The sequence below is a fragment of the Macaca nemestrina genome, chromosome 12, assembly GCF_043159975.1.
Source record: "Macaca nemestrina isolate mMacNem1 chromosome 12, mMacNem.hap1, whole genome shotgun sequence".
NCBI lineage: Eukaryota > Metazoa > Chordata > Mammalia > Primates > Cercopithecidae > Macaca > Macaca nemestrina.
Window position 1 is genome coordinate 18,347,215 of NC_092136.1, and position 21,252 is coordinate 18,368,466.

At 47.6% G+C, this 21,252-nt stretch overlaps 1 protein-coding gene across 50 annotated transcripts in view; it reads right to left on the reverse strand.

Annotated features, from left to right (window-relative positions):
* LOC105471682 (MAP kinase activating death domain) overlaps positions 1 to 21,252 on the reverse strand; it is a 58,406-nt gene that overhangs the window by 26,304 nt on the left and 10,850 nt on the right. For 5 of the 50 annotated variants that reach the window (XM_071074705.1, XM_011724397.2, XM_011724394.2 and 2 more), the window contains exons 7-22: positions 21,132 to 21,212; positions 18,808 to 18,986; positions 17,635 to 17,870; positions 17,282 to 17,438; positions 16,298 to 16,401; positions 16,014 to 16,204; positions 15,514 to 15,638; positions 14,996 to 15,135; positions 14,051 to 14,152; positions 11,086 to 11,188; positions 10,530 to 10,716; positions 10,284 to 10,434; positions 9,770 to 9,976; positions 6,511 to 6,611; positions 4,626 to 4,709; positions 4,150 to 4,308 (exon numbers count right to left, since the gene is read on the reverse strand). In XM_071074705.1, the coding sequence (XP_070930806.1) occupies positions 4,150 to 4,308; positions 4,626 to 4,709; positions 6,511 to 6,611; positions 9,770 to 9,976; positions 10,284 to 10,434; positions 10,530 to 10,716; positions 11,086 to 11,188; positions 14,051 to 14,152; positions 14,996 to 15,135; positions 15,514 to 15,638; positions 16,014 to 16,204; positions 16,298 to 16,401; positions 17,282 to 17,438; positions 17,635 to 17,870; positions 18,808 to 18,986; positions 21,132 to 21,212 (2,307 nt within the window). Of the gene's footprint in view, positions 1 to 4,149; positions 4,309 to 4,625; positions 4,710 to 6,510; positions 6,612 to 7,894; positions 7,949 to 9,769; positions 9,977 to 10,283; positions 10,435 to 10,529; positions 10,717 to 11,085; positions 11,189 to 11,553; positions 11,614 to 14,050; positions 14,153 to 14,995; positions 15,136 to 15,384; positions 15,639 to 16,013; positions 16,205 to 16,297; positions 16,402 to 17,281; positions 17,439 to 17,634; positions 17,871 to 18,807; positions 18,987 to 21,131; positions 21,213 to 21,252 lie in introns of all 50 variants that reach the window. The other 45 variants (XM_071074683.1, XM_011724375.2, XM_011724390.3 and 42 more) reach the window with 22 other exon arrangements.

Consider the following 21,252-nt stretch of genomic DNA (forward strand, 5'->3'; position numbering starts at 1 on the left):
AAGCAATTAGGCCAGAGAAAGAAAGGGCATCCAAATTGGACAGAAGGAAGTCAAACTGTCCCTCAAAGCGGGCTGGGTATTGTGGTTCACACCTGTTGATCCTAGCACTTTGGGTGGCCAAGGCAGGTGGATCGCTTGAGCCCAGGAGTTCCAGACCAGCCTGGGCAACATGGAACACCTTGTCTCTACAAACACAAAAATCAGCTGGGCATGGTGGCGCATGCCTGTAGTCCCCGCTACTCGAGAGACTGAGATGGAAGGACTGCTTGAGCCCAGTAGGTGGAGGCTGCAGTGAACCGATATTGCACCACTGCACTACTCCAGCCTGGTTCTATCTTAAAAAAAAAAAAAAAAGAAAAAGAAAAAAGAAAGCCCTAAAATCTCCACTAGAAAACTCAGAACTAATAAGTGAATTCAATAAAGTTGCAGGATATAAAATCAACATATAAAAATCAGTAGTGTGTCTATACACCAACAATAAAACAGCAGAGGCCAGGCGCGGTGGCTCACGCCTGTAATCCCAGCACTTTAGGAGGCTAAGATGGGCAGATCACGAGGTCAGGAGATCGAGACCATCCTGGCTAACACGGTGAAACTCCATCTCTACTAAAAAAATACAAAAAAATTAGCCGGGCATGGTGGCGTGCACCTGTAGTCCCAGCTACTCGGGAGGCTGAGGCAGGAGAATGGCGTGAACCCAGGAGGCGGAGCTTGCAGTGAGCCGAGATCACACCACTGCACTCCAGCCTGGGCAACAGAGCGAGACACCATCTCAAAAAAATAAATAAATAAATAAAAAATTAATGCCCTACGAATAAATTCAATGAAGGAAGTAAAAGATCTCCATGAGGAAAAATAGAAAACACTGATGTAAGAACAAGTTTAGGGAAAAGATGTAAAGATACATACACCATGTTCATGGATTGAAAGAATATTGTGAAAATGACCATACTACCAAAAGTGATCTACAGATTCAAGGCAATTCCTACCAAAATACCAATGGTATTCTTTGTTTTTTTTTTTTTTTTTGAGACGGAGTCTCACTCTGTCGCCCAGACTGGAGTGCAGTGGTGCGATCTCGGCTCACTGCAAGCTCCACCTCCCGGGTTCACGCCATTCTCCTGCCTCAGCCTCCCGAGTAGCTGGGACTACAGGCGCCTGCCACCACGCCCAGCTAGTTTCTTTGTATTTTAGTAGAGACGGGGTTTCACCGTGTTAGCCAGGATGGTCTCGATCTCCTGACCTCGTGATCCGCCCATCTCGGCCTCCCAAAGTGCTGGGATTACAGGCGTGAGCCACCGCGCCGGCCACCAATGGTATTCTTCACAGAGATAGAAAAAACAATCCTAAAATCCATATGGAACCACAAAAGACCCCAGATAGCCAAAACAATACTGGGCAAAAAGGTATCACACTACTAGACTTCAAAATACAAGAGAAAGCTACAGTAACCATAACTGCATGCTACTGGCATAAAAAACAGACCCATAGACCAATGGAACAGAATAGAGAACCCAGAAAGAAATCCATATATTTATAGCCAACTGTTTTTTGACAAAGGAACCAAGAATATTCACCAGGGGTACGGATAGTCTCTTCAATAAATGGTGCTCGGAAAACCTGATATCCATTATTCAGAAAAATAAAACTAGACCCCTACCTCTCACCATATACAAAAATCAACCCAAAATGGATTAAAGACTTAAATATAAGACCCAAAACTATAAAACTACTAGAAGAAAACGTAGCAGAAATGCTTCAGGACATTGGTCTGGGCAAAAAGTTTATGGAGACCTCAAAAGCACAGGCAACAAAAGCAAAAGTAGACAAACAGGATTATATTAAACTAAAAAGCTTCTGCACAACAAAGGACATGATGAACTGAGTGAAGAGACAGTCTGCAGAATGGAAGAAAATATTTACGAACTATTCATCTGACAAGAGATTAATATCTAGAATATACAAGAAAGAACTCAACAGCAAAAAAACACAATCTATTAAAAAATGGGCAAATGAGCTGAACAGATCTCTCTTAAAAAAAGACACACAAATGGCTAACAGGTGTTTTGGAATAATGGGCCTCTACAAAGGCCTTGAAGCCAAACTGCTGTAGACAGTTCTCACTGCCGCTTCCATTTATGAGAAACTGATGGTTGCTATCCTCACAGCTATGCGGCTGAAGGGTACAGCAAGCACTGAGATGTCTTACGGTGAAAAGTTCAGAAGACGCTCAAGGTGGAGGATTTTCTTTGAAGCGAAGAGAAGTAATTTTCCTATTACTCTGGCTCCTTCCACCACAAATGTAACCTCTATTGGCTTGAAAAGCATCTAAAGGTAAACAGGAAGTATAGCAGGCTAGACCTGTTGTCAACTTAACTTTTACGATCCATGGTTAGATTTTGGGGTGAAGGTTGAACTAATATGAAAAGAAAACATTATTGAAAATCCCTGGCCGGGCGCGGTGGCTCACACCTGTAATCCCAGCACTTTGGGAGGCTGAGGCGGGAGGATCACGAGGTCAGGGGATCGAGACCATCATGGCTAACACGGTGAAACCTTGTCTCTACTAAAAATACAAGAAATTAGCTGGGTGTGGTGGCGGGCACCTGTAGTAACAGCTACTTGGGAGGCTGAGGCAGGAGAATGCCGTGAACCCAGGAGGCAGAGCTTGCAGTGAGCCGAGACTGCACCACTGCACTCCAGCCTGGGTGACAGAGCGAGACTTCATCTCAAAAAAAAAAAAAAAGAAGAAGAAGAAAGAAAAGAAAACCCCTAATAAACTGTCAGCACAAAAGAAAAATCAATTAATCATTCAATCAACCAACCAGTCTGTTCAGACTCAGAGAGAGTTAAGGCCCATTAACTTGAATAGCCTCTCAATCCTATTCCCAATCTTCACTCTGGGAGGTCACTGAATCTATTAAAAACACATACAGAAGGCTCTGCGAGTGGGCATGATTACCAGTCTTAAATAGCTGGTTTCATTTAAATTTTTCTTCCTTTCACCCCACGGGCCAAAGATAAGGACCTATGCCTATAAGTTCTTATAGAGCACATCCATTCTCATCTCCGTTTAATAAAGTGGCAAGTCTATCAGTGTTTTAACAGCCTATAGAGGCACATATACATTAAAAAGCAGAGGCTGGGCACAGTGGCTCATGCCACTTTGAGAGGCCAAGGCAGGAGGCTCACTTAACCCAGGAGTTTGAGACTGGCCTAGACAACAGAGGGGAATCCAATTTCTACAAAAAACTAAAAAAATTAGCCAGGCATGGTGGTGTATGCCTGTAGTCCCAGCTACTTGGGAGGCTGAGGTGGGAGGACCACTTGAGCCTGGGAGGTTAAGGCTGCAGTGAGCAGTGATTGTGCCACTACACTCCAGCCTGGGCAACAGAGTGAGACCCTGTGTAAAACAAACAAACAAACAAACAAAAAACCCAGATGTCTAAGGCAAGGACTAAAAAGAATTCATCTCCTTCCAGCTGATTACAGGCTTACTGTGTGATCTAGGGAAGTTCTTTTTTCCTAAGGCATTGTTCCCCTCACCTATTAGAAAAGACTAGTCACAGCAATATAGTGAATCATAAACTTCTTGAGTAAAAATTATGCCTTTTTCATCCCTGTTTCTTTAGCGTAAAATCTGGCACTTAGTAAATCACTTCATGGATGTTTATTAATGAATGAAAACTTCAAATAACTGTTAGTAATATACTGAAATAGAATGCTATAAAATATAGAAATAGATGCTATATAAATAGAGCAGAGACCAAAATAAAACTGGATACTCCATAGAAACAGACTGGTACTAAATGAGAGCTGTGATTGTCCTGACAAATACCACAAAGGCATCACTTTGCCTGTGTTAGACCTGGGGATTAATACTACATAGGATTCGAAGCCCTTATCTGACTGGGCAAGGAGCATAACTCATCAGTGATTCAGGAGAGGGTTCTAAAAGTCCCAGATCGTAAGTCAAAAACGACTGAAAAAAGCCTTAAGAAATGTTTTCCTTACAGCCAAATATATGAGGATTACCTCTTCCTTATTTAACCTTCACCTCTTTAGTGTCTCTTAACTTTCATTCTTTTCTAGCCTGCTTCCCTCCCCCATTAAAGAAATGGTCTTCTTTTGTTGGCAAACAAAGCTTACAAAGATGGTGCTTGTAGCAGAGTTGGTCTCAATTTCACTATCAGACAAAGTGCCCCGAGAGCTTGCCAGGTGAACACTGCCCTCGCCACCTGGTCCGTCACCTGCATTGCTGCTTAAGTCACTGTCAGCTCCAAGAGTCTCTCCAGAGCTATTACTCACCTGTAAAAGAAAAAAGGTAGTAAGAGATAGTCCCCAGGGATGGGCCCCAGAAATGCCAAGCTGTTAGAGCTCCCTGCCACCATAAAAAAATATTCAATTTCAAAGGTGTGTCAGACAGCCTCTGGAAGTACCTTCTTTATAAGATGAGAAGCTCTGGGTGAAATCTCGTGTACACACACTTATGATGCTAAACCTCTCCACCATGAGAACCATGCTGACCTGAGACTCAGAGCAGCCTCCAAAGAGAAAGTAGCGCCCTTTTCCAAAGGGGAAATCCACACCCCACCCACCAAGATGCCAGTGTGGTGTTCCCCTACCACGGTGCTAACTTCAGAATCCTGACTTGAGCTGCGGATCATAACAGCTGGACTCACGCTGATGACAGAGTCTTGATCAGTCCTCTGAAACAAGACACAGGAACATTAGGGGAGGTGTCCAATCTCCTCTCAGTTTCCCACAGAAATACTGTACCTTCTTTCTGCCCATCCCCACCCTTCTGTTATCATCCCTAGAGAAGTCACGAGCAACTTTTGTTTCCGGAATATAAAATATGTACAACTTATATAATAAAAAAAATAAATAGGCCTGGCAGAGGCTCACGCCTGTAGTCCTGGCACTTTGGGATGCTGAGGTGGGAGAAGCATTTGAGCCCCGGAGTTGGAGACCAGCCTGGGCAACATGGTGAAACCCTATCTCTACAAAAAAATACACAAACTTAGCCAGGCGTGGTGGTGGGCGCCTGTGGTCCCAGCTACTCAGGATGCTGAGGTGGGAGCATCACTTGGGCCCAGGAGGTTGAGGCTGCAGTGAGCTGAGAGCACACCACTGCCCTCCAGCCCAAGCGACAGAGTGAGACCCTGTCTCAAAAACAAAAAACAAAAAACAATGCATTAAAAAAGTACATGCTCACTGTAGAAAATACATGAAAGAATAAGGAAATAAGAACAAGTTGTAAATCTACCTCCCACCTTAAGCACTGTTTTTAGTATATTTCCTTTCAGTTTCTTCTCAATACATTTTAAAAATAAAATTGGAATCACACTATATGCAGCTTTGTTAAACATTTTCCCATGTCACTAAATTTTTGAAAACACAACCTTTTTTTTTTTTTGAGATGGAGTCTCGCTCTGTCACCCAGGCTGGAGTGCAGTGGCCAGATCTCAGCTCACTGCAAGCTCCGCCTCCCGGATTCACGCCATTCTCCTGCCTCAGCCTCCCGAGTAGCTGGGACTACAGGCGCCCGCCACCTCGCCCGGCTAGTTTTTTGTATTTTTTAGTAGAGACGGGGTTTCACCGTGTTAACCAGGATGGTCTCGATCTCCCGACCTCGTGATCCGCCCGTCTCGGCCTCCCAAAGTGCTGGGATTACAGGCTTGAGCCACCGTGCCCGGCCGAAAACACAACCTTTAATGGATACTAATATTGCATTACATGGATCTATTACACTTATTTAACAATTCCTTATCATTAGATATTTATATTGTTTTGAGGGTCAATTTTTTTTTCTTTTTTTGAGACGGAGTCCCACTCTGTGGCATAGGCTGGAGTGCAGCGGAGCAATCTCAGCTCGCTGCAACCTCTGCCTCCCGGGTTCCAGTGATTCTCCCGCCTCAGTCTCCGGAGTAGCTGGGATTACAGGCGACCACCACCACACCGGGCTAATTTTTACATTTTTAGTAGAGACGGGGTTTCACCACGTTGGCCAGACTGGTGTTGAACTCCAACTCCTGACCTCAAGTGACCCACCTGCCTCAGCCTCCCAAAGTCCTGGGATTACAGGCATGAACTGCTGCACCTGGCTATTTTTTTTTTTTTTTTTTTTTTTTTTTTTTTGAGACAGAGTTTCACCCTTGTTACCCAGGCTGGAGTGCAATAGTGCAATCTTGGCTCACCACAACCTCCGCCTCCTGGATTAAAGCGATTCTCCTGCCTCAGCCTCCCAGGTAGCTGGGATTACAGGTATACGCCACCACGCCTGGCTAATTTTGTATTTTTCATAGAGACGGGGTTTCATAATGTTGGTCAGGCTGGTCTCGAACTCCCAACCTCAGGTGATCCGCCCGCCTCGGCCTCCCAAAGTTCTGGGATTATAGGCGTGAGCCACTGTGCCCGGCCGTCTGGCTGTTTTGTTTTTTTTTTAACTTGAAGTATTCTGAGACAGCATATTTAATCCTCGTAATTTTCAACAAGGTTGTCACAAACCTGGGAACTAGACGTCAGGCTCACACCACTGTCTGCGCTGATCTGGGACTTTTTCTCCTCTGTCTCACCAAGGTCAAAGACAGGTTTGATTACTTCAGGCCCTGAGTAGGGGAAGACTTCTGTTACTCCGTGCACAAAGGCTAGGGGCAGGCTGGTAAAGGGGGAGGGACAGCAGCACAGGCTGGTCCCAGACCTGTTCAGCCCATCCCAGTCACCTTTCCAAGGACTACTCCCAACTCAGGACCCACTGCAAAAAGAGGTCCCCAGATGCCTTAAGAACCAAGTAAGACAAATCAGACCTGGTCCCAACGGGTTCTCCAGTCATCTTCTCAACCTGAGAAAATTATGAGCAAATCATCTTAAAACAAAAAAGCTCCACAAGGCTGGGCATGGTGGCTCACGCCTGTAATCCCATCACTTTGGGAGGCTGAGGCAGGTGGATCACCTGAAGTCAGAAGTTTGAGACCAGCTTGGCCAACATGATGAAACCCTGTCTCTACCAAAAAATACAAAAATTAGCCAGGCGTGGTGGTGCATGCCTGTAATCCCAGCTACTCGAGAGGTTGAAGCACGAGAATCGCTTGAGCCCTGGAGGCAGAAGTTGCAGTGAGCCAAGATCGTACCACTGCACTCCAGCCTGGGCAACAGAGCAAGACTCCATTTCAAAAAAAAAAAAGAAAAAGAAAAGTTCCACAAACAAATGTCTAAACCACATTCCATGGCACTCAGAGTCTGAGCTTTGCTGATACCTGAAACCATTTTATGGTCCCCAGGTCACTTAATGCTTCCCAAACAAATGTGTCTAAAGGAAGTAGAAAAGGTTGGGCCCGATGAGATAAGAAACACCAGCTGTTTTGGTGGGCACTGCCTACCTCCATCTACGTTTGAGATAAAAACCACCCCCCTTGTCCCCCACCCACCCACAATGGTATGGCAGAAGGACAGAATGACAGAAAGCAAGAAAGCGTGCCTAGGCAAGCCACCAGAGAGTTGGGCAGCTACAGACTCAACACGGAGGGACAGCAACCATCTCTGCCAACTGTGCCCACAGGCCTTCTAACAGGTGAGGGAGATATCAGCCAATGGGGGGCACTAAAATAGGCAAACGTTCTCCCCACCAACTCTGAAGCAACAGAGAACCAAGTTCTGGGGAGTTGTATTCAGTAGACACCTGGTTATAACCTGATTGACACGAGGGGAGGAGGAAAGAAGCGGCCTACGTGCCACACGCCTAGGAGTCACATGCTACCTACCTGCTGCCATTCCAAACACCCTCTAAGAGCAAATTTGGGGTGGGGCTGACAAAGGGAGCCTGCCCCAACTGGGCCTGGGGAGTTGGCAGGTATGGGAGACTTGGGAACAGGAAAGGGCATTTGTTCCTTACTCTGTTTTTCCAAAGCTTTTTGCTTTTTCACTTCCTGGTGCTTGTTCCACAATTCTACCCCAGATGCAATGCAAGCAGGAGAGAAAGACAGAGAGTCAGAGGCTGGTCAGACAGATGAAATGGAAACCCACCCACCCAAGTCGATTCAGTCTCAGGCACTGGATTACCAACCAAGAGATACAAAGATATCTTCATGGGGAGAAGGGGCAGAAAACAAGACATCTAACCCCTCCACCCAAACTCATGAACAGATTCCAAATTTCCAATTCCAATCCCAATGTGGCAGTAAAAACCCTGCAGAATGTTAGAGCTGGAAGGGCCCTTAACAAAGCTCCTTCATTTTTGCATGAGGAAACTGGTCCTAAAGAGGCTGGAGCACTTGATCAAGATCATGTAACTTAGGATCCATTTAAACTCCCACCATGCCACACTCTCTCTGCCAAATGAGCTGGGGAAGGACAATTTTTACAGATTCCAGATGAGACAGACGAACACCTCAAGCGGCCAGAGTTTCAGAAGCATGAACACCAATCTGTTTGATTCACTGGACTGGACAGAGGCCAATTCATGCAGGCAGTTAGCACCCCTCCTCATTGCTCCTCAAGAAACTGCAGGCAGTTAGCACCCCTCCTCATTGCTCCTCAAGAAACTGCAGGCAGTTAGCACCCCTCCTCATTGCTCCTCAAGAAACCACTCACCCCCAGAGCCAGTGCCTGCACTACCAACCAGCAATCTGGAAAAATGCTTCCAGCTGAGGTGACAGAGAACATAAAATGGTCAAGACCAGCATCCTCATAGAGGAAAACAGAATGGCAACCACAGCAATTCTTTTCCTCGAAGGAACTTCAGAGTGTACTTAGTATGATTTCCTTATTTCCGTATGATTTCCTCATTTCCCAGGTGAAGAGACAGAGACCCTGAGAGGGGAAGTTATTTGCCCATTGCATTCCTAGCTGGAGGCTGATATGGGACTAAAACTCCAGACCTCCATACTAGCAGGTCAGTACTTTTTCTAGAACATCATATGAGGCAGGAGAAAGCCAGGAGTTGACTGCTACTAGAATAATATTCTGCTGGCTAGGAAAGTGTAGCTCCCCTAAAAAGGAATCAGTTCCACATCACCATTTATGGGAGCACATGGCAACTGCTAATGGCCATGGCAATGAAACATCAGCTGGAAGCAGAGTGCCTAGGGACCTAGAACCAGAAAAAGAAAGATCCAACCTTGATGACTCAAGGTCAAGCAGGGAGTGAGCCAAAGAGAGGTGATGCCCAGAAAGCTCACTAAGGCACGGCCTTTGTGGGAATGGAGAAACACCAAATGTAAACAAGATTTTAATCAAGTCCATGAGGAAGCATTTAAAGAACTGACTTGGAAACCTATACCTCAAAGATCCAGAACCCAGGGAAATGGGGTTGCCAGACATGGCCCAGAGGAGCACATTCCAGAGCAGTGTAATGGCTGGATGGGAGGACACTGGCTTCAGAGACACAAATGTCATTTGTATAGCCCAAAGATGCATCTATAAACTTCCTGAGCACTTCCAGGAATTCTCTCCACTATGTGAAGAAATGCAGATGTAAATAAAAAGAGCGGCCAGGAGTACAGCTCACACCACCTGCAGTAAGCCTTACTGGGCCCTCTAAACAAAACCTCCATTCTTCCTCTAAGATACAGGGTGAGGGGTGGCTGCGGATGAAATATAAAGACTAGAGAAGTACAAAGAAACACCACTAGAAATGGACACAGGTCTCCTTCTCTCTCTAGGAAGCAAAGCATGGGGCAGAGAAAGGCAGGATTCTGGATGAATTGAGGAGAAAGGGATATTTAAGAAGCCAGGACCCCTCTACCGCACCAAACACACTGATACGTACCAATAGACGCTATAAAATTTTCTTCCTTTAAACTTCTGGTGTCCAGTTCCTTAGGACCCTTTCCTGTGGCACTTGGTGCCCGAGGTCCCACCTGGGGAACTCTCAGCTGTGCCATAGCCTTTGGGTCCCCCCGCCCAGCTAGGCCAGGATCCTTGCCAACTGGGGTATTTACACTTTCTGTTGGACTTCTCTTCCGCTTGTCTGGTTCTGAGAGAAAAAAATCAAGAGGTCAAGAGAAGTAATGAGTAGGAATCAAGGTGCAGACATGAGGTGGGAGGAGCCAGGATACAGAAGGGTGTGGAATGAAGGAGTTCAGGGAAAGACGAGCTGATGTCTTATTTTTCATAACAAAAAACACTCACTACGTATAAACATGCATAGAAAATAAAACCCCAAAGCCAGATGGGAAGCAGCATGGTACTGGAAATCTGTCCTGGGGACAAATACATTTTCTCTTTGGGAGACAAGTGGGAGAGTTGGGGATGGCATGGTGCCCAGCAGATACAATCCCTACCTTTACTATAGTAGTGGGTCTGGGCGATCTCCAGAAGCCCAAAGATGCTGGCCATGCCACCCAGACCCGCATGAGCATAGGACTGCTCCAGGCTGAGGATTGTACACTTGAGGAGGTCTAACATTCCCTTGTACACCTTCCGACTGACCTCCTGCAACAATAACCCAGGGGCTAGCGTTGGCAAATTGCCTTTGGTATTCACATCCCTCTCCCCCGTTACTCTGACTCCCTACCCCCAACACTGACCACATCCGGGATAATGTCCTGCCGGGCATCGTCCTCTGACTGCACCGTACGGTTCAGCTTGCTCAGGACAAAGACTCGCAGTTGCTCGCTCTCCAGGAGCCGGCGCACCTTTTTCATGTTGAGCCAGCCAACTCCCTGGCCGTCCAGCACGTTGTGTACCACCTCCTTCAGGAACTGCTGGTTCTCACTACAGGGTCCACACACCGCTTCTGTGGTCACCAGCTCCTTTGCAGAGCACCCCCCACCTTTCACCCAGACTAGATGCCTGCCTCCAGGGGTAAAACACAAAGCCACATCTCTGAATGTCCAAATCCACCACATCCCCCAACTCTCCGGAGAACCTGATTTGCCCAAATACCCACCACTGCTGATTCACTCCGCTCAACACTGTAAGCTTTCAATTGCATGGAGATCAAGCCAGAATGAGAAGTGCTGGCAAGAAATTGATTACATCTACCCCATTGAGAGCTTCTCTCCCACTTTATCCCTAAAGTTCTGCAGAGCAACCACCCCACCTCTACCTGAGAACTTTTAAAACAGCTCTACCATTTATTACCTAGAATTGCTGGATCGACCCTGGGGTGATGGAGGTTCTCTTTTCACTGTTGGGCTGTGTTTAATGACAGATGACTTCTGATCCACTAACGCCCTCCTGTTTCCTGTGGCAGGGGAGGCAGGAATGAGAGACATCACTATTATAGTGCAGGAGCTCATGCCAGCACAGCCCTGAGTAGCCATGTTCCATGCCCGTTCCTCAGAAGGGCTGGGTGAGGGTAGCACCAAGGCATCATACGTAGGTAGAAACCAGCCATGGCAATGTGGAGGAGGTGGGGATGGAGACTCAGGCCACTCCACATGCACCAGCAGCACGCCCCATGGGCAAGCATGGGCGTCACGGGGAACGGGGCAAGCAGGTCACTCATGTGATGCTGCTAGCTCCATGAGAAGGATGGCCCTCGGGCAGGCACAGAAGATGCTAGAGAAAAAAAAAAAAGATCATGCACAGCTCACAGGCAAGACCCACCTTCACCACTCCCGGGGCCGGCTTCAGTAACAATCTCCATTAGAGTATTTAGCCCAAATACTGGGACACAAAATACACAATTAGTAGGTGCACCACAATACCGCAACCCCTCTACCCCTCCGAGGAGCAGTAAGCCAGATAACCTGAGCATTCTCCCAAAGCTTGAGGAATGCACATAACTTTGGTTCTCGGGCACCTCAGAGCTGGAAGCCAAGTGACCAGGAGACAACCAAGGCTCTAAGAAAAGACCATCCTTAAGACGTGGCCTCTCAAAGCCAGGGGCGGGTAAATGACACAGGGAGGCTTCAGGTACTGCACACACACATGCATGAAAGAGGGACCGCTGGTTTTCAGAAAACATCCAGCACAGGGGGTCAGGGGCCTGAGGGCATGTGCAGGGAAGCGACCCATCTTGCAGATGCTATTGTTGGGAGTGGGGGTCAGGGCATGAGGATGGGAGGTGGGTGAGAGGGTAAGTGCAGCAAATGCGACAATGCATCAGCATGCAATGAAAGAGTTTCAATTGCTCTCCTCTTCAAATGTACCAAATGAAGGCCAGTGTCACTGACACCCTTCCATCCCTAGCCTACCCGGCCACATGTGGATTCCCTGGCAGTGCTAGTTCGCTCCTTACACTACCAGCTCTGATGTCCCTTTGCCCATTTATCCAATGTTCCCATCACCACCTAAGAACATGCCTTAGACTCCTGACAATGTTATTTGCTTGTTTCTGTTGGTTTCTTTTAGAGACAGGGTTTCACTCTGTCGTCCAGGCTGGAGTACACTGGCCTAATTATAGCTCACTGTACCTCAAACTCCTGGGCTCAAGTGAACCTCCTGCCTCAGCCTACCAAGTAGCTAGGATGACAGGTGTGAGCTACTGCACCCAAGTAACCTGACGTTTTTTACCAATAGGAATGAGAGGTCAGTTAAAGAATACATGAGGTTGGCCGGGCGCGGTGGCTCACGCCTGTAATCCCAGCACTTTGGGAGGCCGAGGCGGGTAGATCACGAGGTCAGGAGATCGAGACCATCCTGGCTAACACAGTGAAACCTTGTCTTTACTAAAAATACATAAAATTAGCTGGGCGTGGTGGCAGGCGCCTGAAGTCCCAGCTACTCGGGAGGCTGAGGCAGGAGAATGGCGTGAACCCAGGAGGCACAGCTTGCAATGAGCCGAGATTGCGCCACTACACTCCAGCCTGGGCAACACAGCAAGACTCCGTCTCAAAAAAAAAAAAAAATAGAATACATGAGGTTGCTTCTCACTGCACTTCCTACCACAGTTAAATATTTCGGCACACCATCCAGAGAAAACAAAAAAATCAGGCCAGGTGCGGTGGCTCACACCTGTAATCCTGGCACTTTGGGAGGCCGAGGTGGGCAGATCACTCAAGGTTAGGAGTTCAAGACCAGCCTGGCCAACATGGTGAAACCCCATCTCTACTAAAAATACAAAAATTAGCTGGGCGAGGTGACGTGTGCCTGTAATTCCACCTATACGGGAGGCTGAAGCATGTGAATCACTTGAGCCTGGATGGCAGCACTTACAGTGAGCCAAGATCGCCACCCTGCACTCTATCCAGCCTGGGATGTGACACTCTGTCTCAGGAAAAAAAAAAAAAAAAAATCAAATTCAGAAAAGCCCCTGAAACTGTCAGATGGCACAAGCCAAATTCAAATAAGGTCTTTTTACTTTTTAAGATAGAGTCTTGCTCTGTCGCCCAGGCTGGAGGGCAGGGGCATGATCTCAGCTCACTGCAAGCTCCGCCTCCCGGGTTCACGCCATTCTCCTGCCTCAGCCTCCCAAGTAGCTGGGACTACAGGCGCCCGCCACCACACCTGGCTAATTTTTTTTTGTTTTCAGTAGAGACGGGGTTTCCCCATGTTAGCCAGGATGGTCTTGATCTCCTGACATCGTGATCCACCTGCCTTGGCCTCCCAAAGTGCAAGTGCTGGGATTACAGGTGTAAGCCACTGCGCCTGGCTTTCAAATAAGGTCTTAACTGCCCCTAGAAACTAACAAATACTACCTGGCGCGCTCACAAGCCCTGGGTTGACAGGCTTATGAGTGCGTGAGAGGTGAGAGGCTGTGCTCTATAAATGCTGCCAGGCTCTCCATAACCATTCTCTGGTAGGCCAGCTCCTTGGCATGGAGTTTGTCCTAAGTTCATGCAGTGGCAACCCAGCAGACGACTGGAGGCGGCTGATGATCCCTATGTTAATCATGTACCCTGACAGGGTCCTCCCGAGAAGCAGCAGTAATCCCACAGCTGCCATTGTCCTAAATGACATAACAGGGCCCTCTCTAGCTACGAAGATGGTTTCCATTTGACAACCATCGGAGCCCAAGATGTGCAGTGAAAGCCATGAGGAGCAACATGAGGGATGACAACCAGGTCAAAGGATTCACCAGACGCAGGGCTCCTGACATGAACCCACAGCCTGAAATATCTCCCGGAGAAACCTGGCTTGGCAAAAGGAAGGCTGTAGTTACCTTTCAGACTGGGGAAGGGTGTGGCCTTCTCTCGGACACCTTTGGTGGGCAGTGTGAGGTTTGAAAGACTGAAGCTGGTACTGTGGTTCCGATAGAGGCTGCCTATCAAGGGGAGGGTGCGAGAGTGATGACTTGGCAGAGTAAGTAATCAAAGCATTAGACTAATGACTATCAGCATCTGCACCTCCCTCCTTTCCAAACACAGTCCCAGTTTGATGGATCAGATCATCTCTGATCTGTCTTAGAAAGGATCAAGTCTAACTCCAGGCAAACAATGGAGCCATTGCCAGGAGCAGCCAAAACCCAGTAACAGCTTTCTCTGTCCACCTCACATGATAATATCCGAGTCTCTCATCTACTGCTGCACAGCATGAAAGCTGGCAGTTAACGGGCTTCTGGTCTGAAGCTGGCACTGTCCCTCCCTGGCTGCTGAAGAAACTCACGATAACAGGGATCCTCGATGTTGGCTCTCTCTAGTCCATAGTCTGTCTTCAATCTTTAACTGATACCACCCCACACTGCTGGAAATACTCTCTAAGCACAAAATTCAATCTCGTATCGATTTCAAAGCACATTCATGGAAGAGTCCGTTATGAGGCAAAGAAGATACCAGATATAGACTCAAATCAAATTTGACCAGAGTATTTCCACTAAATATAAGTACAAGTGTGTGATTCTGAATTTACTGCCTGTTTTCCAGTTACCCATCCAGCTCTTACCTGAAATAGACTGAAACGACCAGGCATAATAATGACTAATCTGTCCCTGTCCTTTACTGCCCTCACTTGAAAACACCTTATTCAGTATCACCCAAATGACTGAATTAGAGCTTGCTAATGCTAACCTAGCCCTACATGTGAAGTTCTAAACAACATTTGCGATAGTCAGGCTCTGCTGTAGAGAAAATGGAACACAGGAATGAGAGAGACAGCTGAAGGCACTTACTGGCAAAAGACATGATGCCCCCGAAGCCCTCGGTGCTGGTGTTGGAGACGGTGGAGTTGGGAGAGCTTGCCCGAGAGTCTGACTCTGCATCTGAGTCACTTGCCAGTCTCAAGCTGTTGGGCCGCAGCAGCTTTTGAGCCCTTGAATGCACAGTGGCACCTATGAGCCCCAGGCAGGGGTACTTGACCTTGGGAGTATGAGCCTTACGCTACACTGCAGCTGCTGCTCCCTTCCTGTAATTCCTAAACCCCTGGATCAAAACACCACCCTCTGGGGATGGCAGGACCACGAGAGCATTCAGACTTAGACTTTCTGATTAACCCTCGACCAGGGTCCACTGAGGTGAGGTCCTTCAGTCACCCATCTAGAAGGGATCCCCAGGCTCTCACCGATTGCCACTGACATGTTGGCTGAATCGGGGAGTGTAACTTTCCCCCTGCTCATCCTCATCTTCCTCAGGGGGAAAGCCATATTGGGGCTCGAAGTATGGATTGTCATAGATTCGTCGGCGCACTGACCCCTCTCCAATTTCTGCCTGACGTCTGTCCACGTTCGACTTGCCAATGCTGGGAGGCACGGAAGGGAGGGGCTTGGAGACGCCTACTGCTGCCTTATCATCCATCTCCGTAGAGTCAGCAGGTTCCTGAAGGCCACATGAAATTGAAAGTGGTTAGCTGGTGCCCAATGGTACCTTCCTGTAATCCCAGTATGGCAGTGCTGGACCAGGCCTGTCAGATTTCTAGCCTAAGGAATGTGTGGGAAATGATCTCTGTGGCACCTGTTCTCTGTCCCCACAAACTATATAAGGGGGATCACAGTTGTACCCTGAACAAAGCCTGATGAACTCCTTTTGGGGTCAAAACTAGGTCTCTTAGGCTCTAAGCTCTAGGGCCCATGAAGAGGAAGATGAGAAAATTGTGTGAGAAGAAGCAAATGAATAGCTACAGCCTGGCTTTCCTAATAGATGAGGCCCACATCCCAGGCCATGGTTCTCACTCATCCACCACTCCTCACTTACAGAGTTGGCTCCGTGGATGATGGTGCTGGGGCTGCTGCTGGCAGTGGTGCTGGAGCTGGAGCGCAGTGGGGGGTTTTCCTGAGAGTTCTCACTGTCTAGGCCAGGCTCTTCTGCTTCCTTCTGATTCTGCAGCTCATCAATCTCCACCTCGCTGGCATCCCCCAGTGCTGCATGCGTGAGAGGGTCCACATCTGCCAAAATCCAAGGGAGGCAGGTAGAGACCACCCCATCCCTAGACCCCCAACCCCTGCCCAGGGCTGGCCAATCTCCCCAAGCACACTTACTGGGAGTATCACCATTAATGTCACATTTCATCATTTCACTGACAAAGTCACCAAGGGAGGAGTAAGAAGAGCTTGAATCGTCATAATCCATACTATCACTGCCACTGCAGAGTGAATTGCATAAAAAACAAAACAGAAAGGGGCAGGGAGAACACCTGCAATCAGCACTAGGAAAAATAAAAGGGGGAGCACTCTGAACGCAAGGCCAGGGTACAAATCAAATAAGGAAGCCAAGAAAAACAGTCAACCAAAGCATAAAGACTGATAATGGGGGCTGGGACAGTGGCTCACGCCTGTAATCCCAGCACTCTGGGAGGCTAAGGCGGATTGATCACCTGAGGTCTGGAGTTTGAGACCAGCCTGGCCAACATGGTGAAATACCATCTCTACTAAAAATACAAAAAGTAGCCGGGCGCAGTGGCTCGCGCCTGTAATCCTAGCACTTTGGGAGGCCGAGGTAGGTGAATCACTTGAGGGCATGAGTTTGAAACCAGCCTGGCTAACATAGTGAAACTCTGTCTTTACTAAAAATACAAAAAATTAGCTTGGCGTGATAGCATGTGCCTGTAATCCCAGCTATTCAGGTGGCTGGGGCAAGAGAATCGCTTGAACCCAAGAGGGAGCTTGCAGTGAGCCAAGATCATGCCACTGCACTTTAGCCTGGAAGACACAGCGAGACTCCATCTCAAAAAATGTATATATATAAAAATTAGCCAGGTAGTCCCAACTACTTGGGAGGCGGAGGCAGGAGAATCACTTGAACCTGGGAGGCGGAGGTTGCAGTGAGCTGAGACAGCACCACTGCACTCCAGCCTAGGTGACAGAGCGGCAAGACTCTGTCACACATGAAAAAAAATAAAGAAATAAAATTTTAAAAAAAATACTGATATGGGAAGCCTATGAGATTGCCTCTTCTGTGCTAAAGAAGGGCTAGTGAGAGCCTCTTCACCTTAAAAACCTTTTTGCTACCCTAAGGATGCTCACCTATCATCAGTAGGTTCGGAGTCAGAGTCCCGCTCTGGTGGTACACTCAGGGCCTCAGCCAGCTGGGAATTGCTGTCATAGACGCGATAGTGGATAGGCTGCAGCTGATGAGCATACCACTTCGGCTTGTCACCAATCAGGGCTGGATCAAACATATCTACCCCATGAGGGAAAAGAATAGAAAGTCAGCAGCAAGGAAAAAAAGGCAAGCAATGCCTGAAAGAAGGGCAGGAAAAAGTCTAAAGCAGAGCAAGGACAGAAGGCACAGGTCAAAGATGAGCAAAGGAAAAATCAAAGTCCATCAAGAGGACAGAGGCAGAAGGCAGAGCGGAGCAGAGGGCAGGTGGACTCACTGTTGTGAATTCGCTGAAAGGCATAGTTGGTGGGGTTAAGGATCCATTCCCCAAAGTACTCCACAGCTTGAGTCCTGGCCAATTTCTCGGCAAAAGGAGTCTGGCGGGGACGTGAGGCTAGAAAGGAGCCAGCTTGAAAAGCTACCACAGGCCGAGGGAAGAGGCGCAGGGTACGTGTGTGCATCTGAAATCCCTGCAGCACGTTGGCAGAGTTGAAGAACCGTACCATGGCGACCCTGGGGAAGGAGATGATGAGATAATTTGAGACCCATGCCCTGTAGGGTAAGGATTCCCATGATCCAAAGTCTCAGAACACCTCCCAAAGCCATCACTTAACAGGCTTCCAAGGGGAGAGACACCTTTTTTTTTTTTGAGACAGAGTCTGGCCCTGTTGCTCAGGCTGGAGTGCAGTGGCGCAATCTTGGCTCAATGCAAGCTCCGCCTCTTGGGTTCACACCATTCTCCTGCCTCAGTCTCCCGAGTAGCTGGGACTACAGGCACCCGCCACCATGCCCAGCTAATTTTTTTTGTATTTTTAGTAGAGACGGGGTTTCACTGTGGTAGCCAGGATGGTCTCGATCACCTGACCTCGCAATCCGCCAACCTCAGCCTCCCAAAGTGCTGGGATTACAGGTGTGAGCCACCGCGCCCGGCCAGGGAGAGATACCTTAAAAGAATCATCAGCCCCCTATTCATCCTGAGCACGTGGTTTACTATTTCTTCACTTTGCTTTTACCAAGGTGGAAAATCACAACCAAATATGGCACATATTTTATATATAAAGAAACCCTGGGCTGGGTGCAGTGGCACACGACTGTAATCCCAGCACTTTGGGAGGCCGAGGTGGGCGGATCACCTGAGGTCAGGAGTTCGAGACCAGCCCAGCCAACATGGTGAAACACTGTCTCTACTAGAAATATAAAAATTAGCCAGGCGTGGTGGCAGGTGCCTGTAATCCCAGTCACTTAGGAAGCTGAGGCAGGAGAATCACTTGAACCCGGGAGGTGGAAGTTGCAGTGAGCTGAGATTATGCCATTGTACTCCAACAAGAGTGAGACTCCATCTCAAAAAAAACAGAAACCCTGGTTCAGGGAAATAGTTGGCCCTAAGGTCACTTAGAGAGCAAAGAGATCAATTTAAGAACTTGTGATTACATAATCGGCTTGGTCTTACCTGGTTGCAACATCCACAGAATCCACATCGTTGCCATAGATAAGCGGGTTGAATTCAGTGGACGGTGTGGACTGCAGGTCATTAGAAGGCCTTCCCAAGAGAAGGGGTATCTCCTGGCCCTCATGAAATTTCTCCAGATTGAGGATGGGCTGGGTGTTGAGGCTCATGCTGGCCAAGGCCTGTGGAACAACAAGAAAATTCCTTATACAAGGCACGTTCCTGGGCAGCTAGCCAATTTCAACTCCAAGGAAAGAGCCTTCCTAAAGTCTTCTACCTCGTATTCTCTGGTCAAAAAGTCCTGCAACAAAGAACAGTGCTAATTTGCAAATCATGGTCAACCCATTTCAGACCTTTCATCCTTGAAACAAAAATCCCAATACTCTAGCCTTTAGAAAACAGTCTGAAATATATAGCTCTCCATCTTAAGACAACCTAGCTTAAGGCAACTTGATGTTATCTGAAGTCCAGGACAGTTGTTTGCAAAATTATTATAGTCATTAAATGTTTTTTAAAATTGGAATCCATGTGAAACTATACAGAATGGAAATTTGAAAACATAGCTGCTCTGAAGGACACAGGAAGCAGAGCCTCACATGCTCAGGGATCCCAAGCTAAATCGGCCCCTCAGAGGCTCAATGGGGCAGGGTGAAGACCACTGGTCGAGAGCAGCAGTGCTTCTCAAATGTGAGTGAGGAGAGAAATCACTGGCGGAGGTTGTCAAAACGCAGATCCCGATTCAATATGCCTGGAGTGATCCTGCACTTTAATAAGCCCAAGTGATGCTAATGTTGCTGGTCCATAAACCACACTTTGAATAGCAGGAGTTAGAACACAGGATCAATGAGTCCAAGGATCTTAGCTCCTTCAAATATTTAAAATATAATTCTTGGCGGGGCGCGGTGGCTCATGTCTGTAATCCCAGTACTTTGGGAGGCCGAGACGGGCAGATCACGGGGTCAGGACTTAAAATTCCCACTAGACTCTGCAGTAACAAGGTATCACATTATATCAGCAGTGATGAAGCAACTGAGGTGAGAGGGATGATACAAAATGAGCCATTTAAACCCAAACATAGCATCTAGAGGTACTACTAAGTACTTTAGACAACACAGAAAAAGGTTTCTAAAGGCCCTTCAAATGAGAGCAGGGAGTCCTAAAAATAAACACAGTGCTATCTACTGGTGTTTCTACACAAGACATAAGGCAGGGGAAGGGAATCAAGCTTTGTCATGTGTTACCTTCAGGTACTGTGTTCAGCATGCAGAGGAAGAAAATAAATCAATAAAAAATGGATGTGAGGAATTACTCAAAGAAAGGAATTTGTTTGTTTGAGATAGTCTCACTCTGTGGCCCAGGCAGGAGTGCAGTGGCACGATCTTGGCTCACTGCAACCTCTGCCTCCTGGGTTCAAGAGATTCTCCTGCCTCAGCCTCCCGAGCAGCTGGACTACGGGCGTCCGCCACCACGCCTGGCTAATTTTTGCATTTTTAATAGAGATGGAGTTTTACCATATTGGCCAGGCTGGTCTCAAACTCCTGACCTTGTGATCCATCCACCTCGGCCTCCTTAAGTGCTGGGATTACAGGCATGAGGCAACATGCCCGCCCAAAGAAAGGAATTTTTGAAGAAAGGAACCTCAGGATCAACTCTAGAAGATGATACAAAAGCAGCCAGATGGTCCACACTACTAACTTCCACCTAACAAGACTGAGAAAATCAGCAGGGCATGGTGGCTCATGCCTGTAATCCCAGCACTTTGGGAAGATGAAGCGGGTGGATCATGAGGTCAGGAGATTGAGACCATCCTGGCTAACACGGTGAAACCCCATCTCTACTAAAAATACAAAAAAATTAGCTGGGCGTGGTGGCGTGCACCTGTAGTCCCAGCTGCTGGGCAGGCTGAGGCAGGAGAACCGCATGAACCCGGGAGGCGGAGCTTGCAGCGCACTGAGATTGCACCACTGCACTCCAGCCTGGGCGACAGAGCAAGACTCTGTCTCAAAAAAAAAAAAAAAAAAAAGACCCCGAAAATGTTCTGAGGCCATAGAGAGTGGCACACATACAAGAAACAGACAGTGAAGGGCTATTTTATACAGTATAATAAGCATTAGAATATAGTAAGGCATAAAATGAGTTGGAATCAAAACCACTGAGATTCACTCTGCCACCCAGAAATGGGATATCCCTTTTCTTAAGCCCATCCAGGGTGAAGAAAACTACTCCATTTGAAGTTTGATAGGAAACTGGCTCTGAGAACAGCTGTCTTCCTATAGGAACCCCACAGCATCTATTACTCCCCTCTCTTTCCTTCACTCTTCACGTACCTGCTTTAAATGCTTTTTCAGCTCTAGTGACTCTGGTTCTGGCAGAATAGGCAGCACTTCTGCATTGGTGGGGGCAATCACCTGCACCAGAGAAATGATAAAAGACGTGACCTTAGAGTTT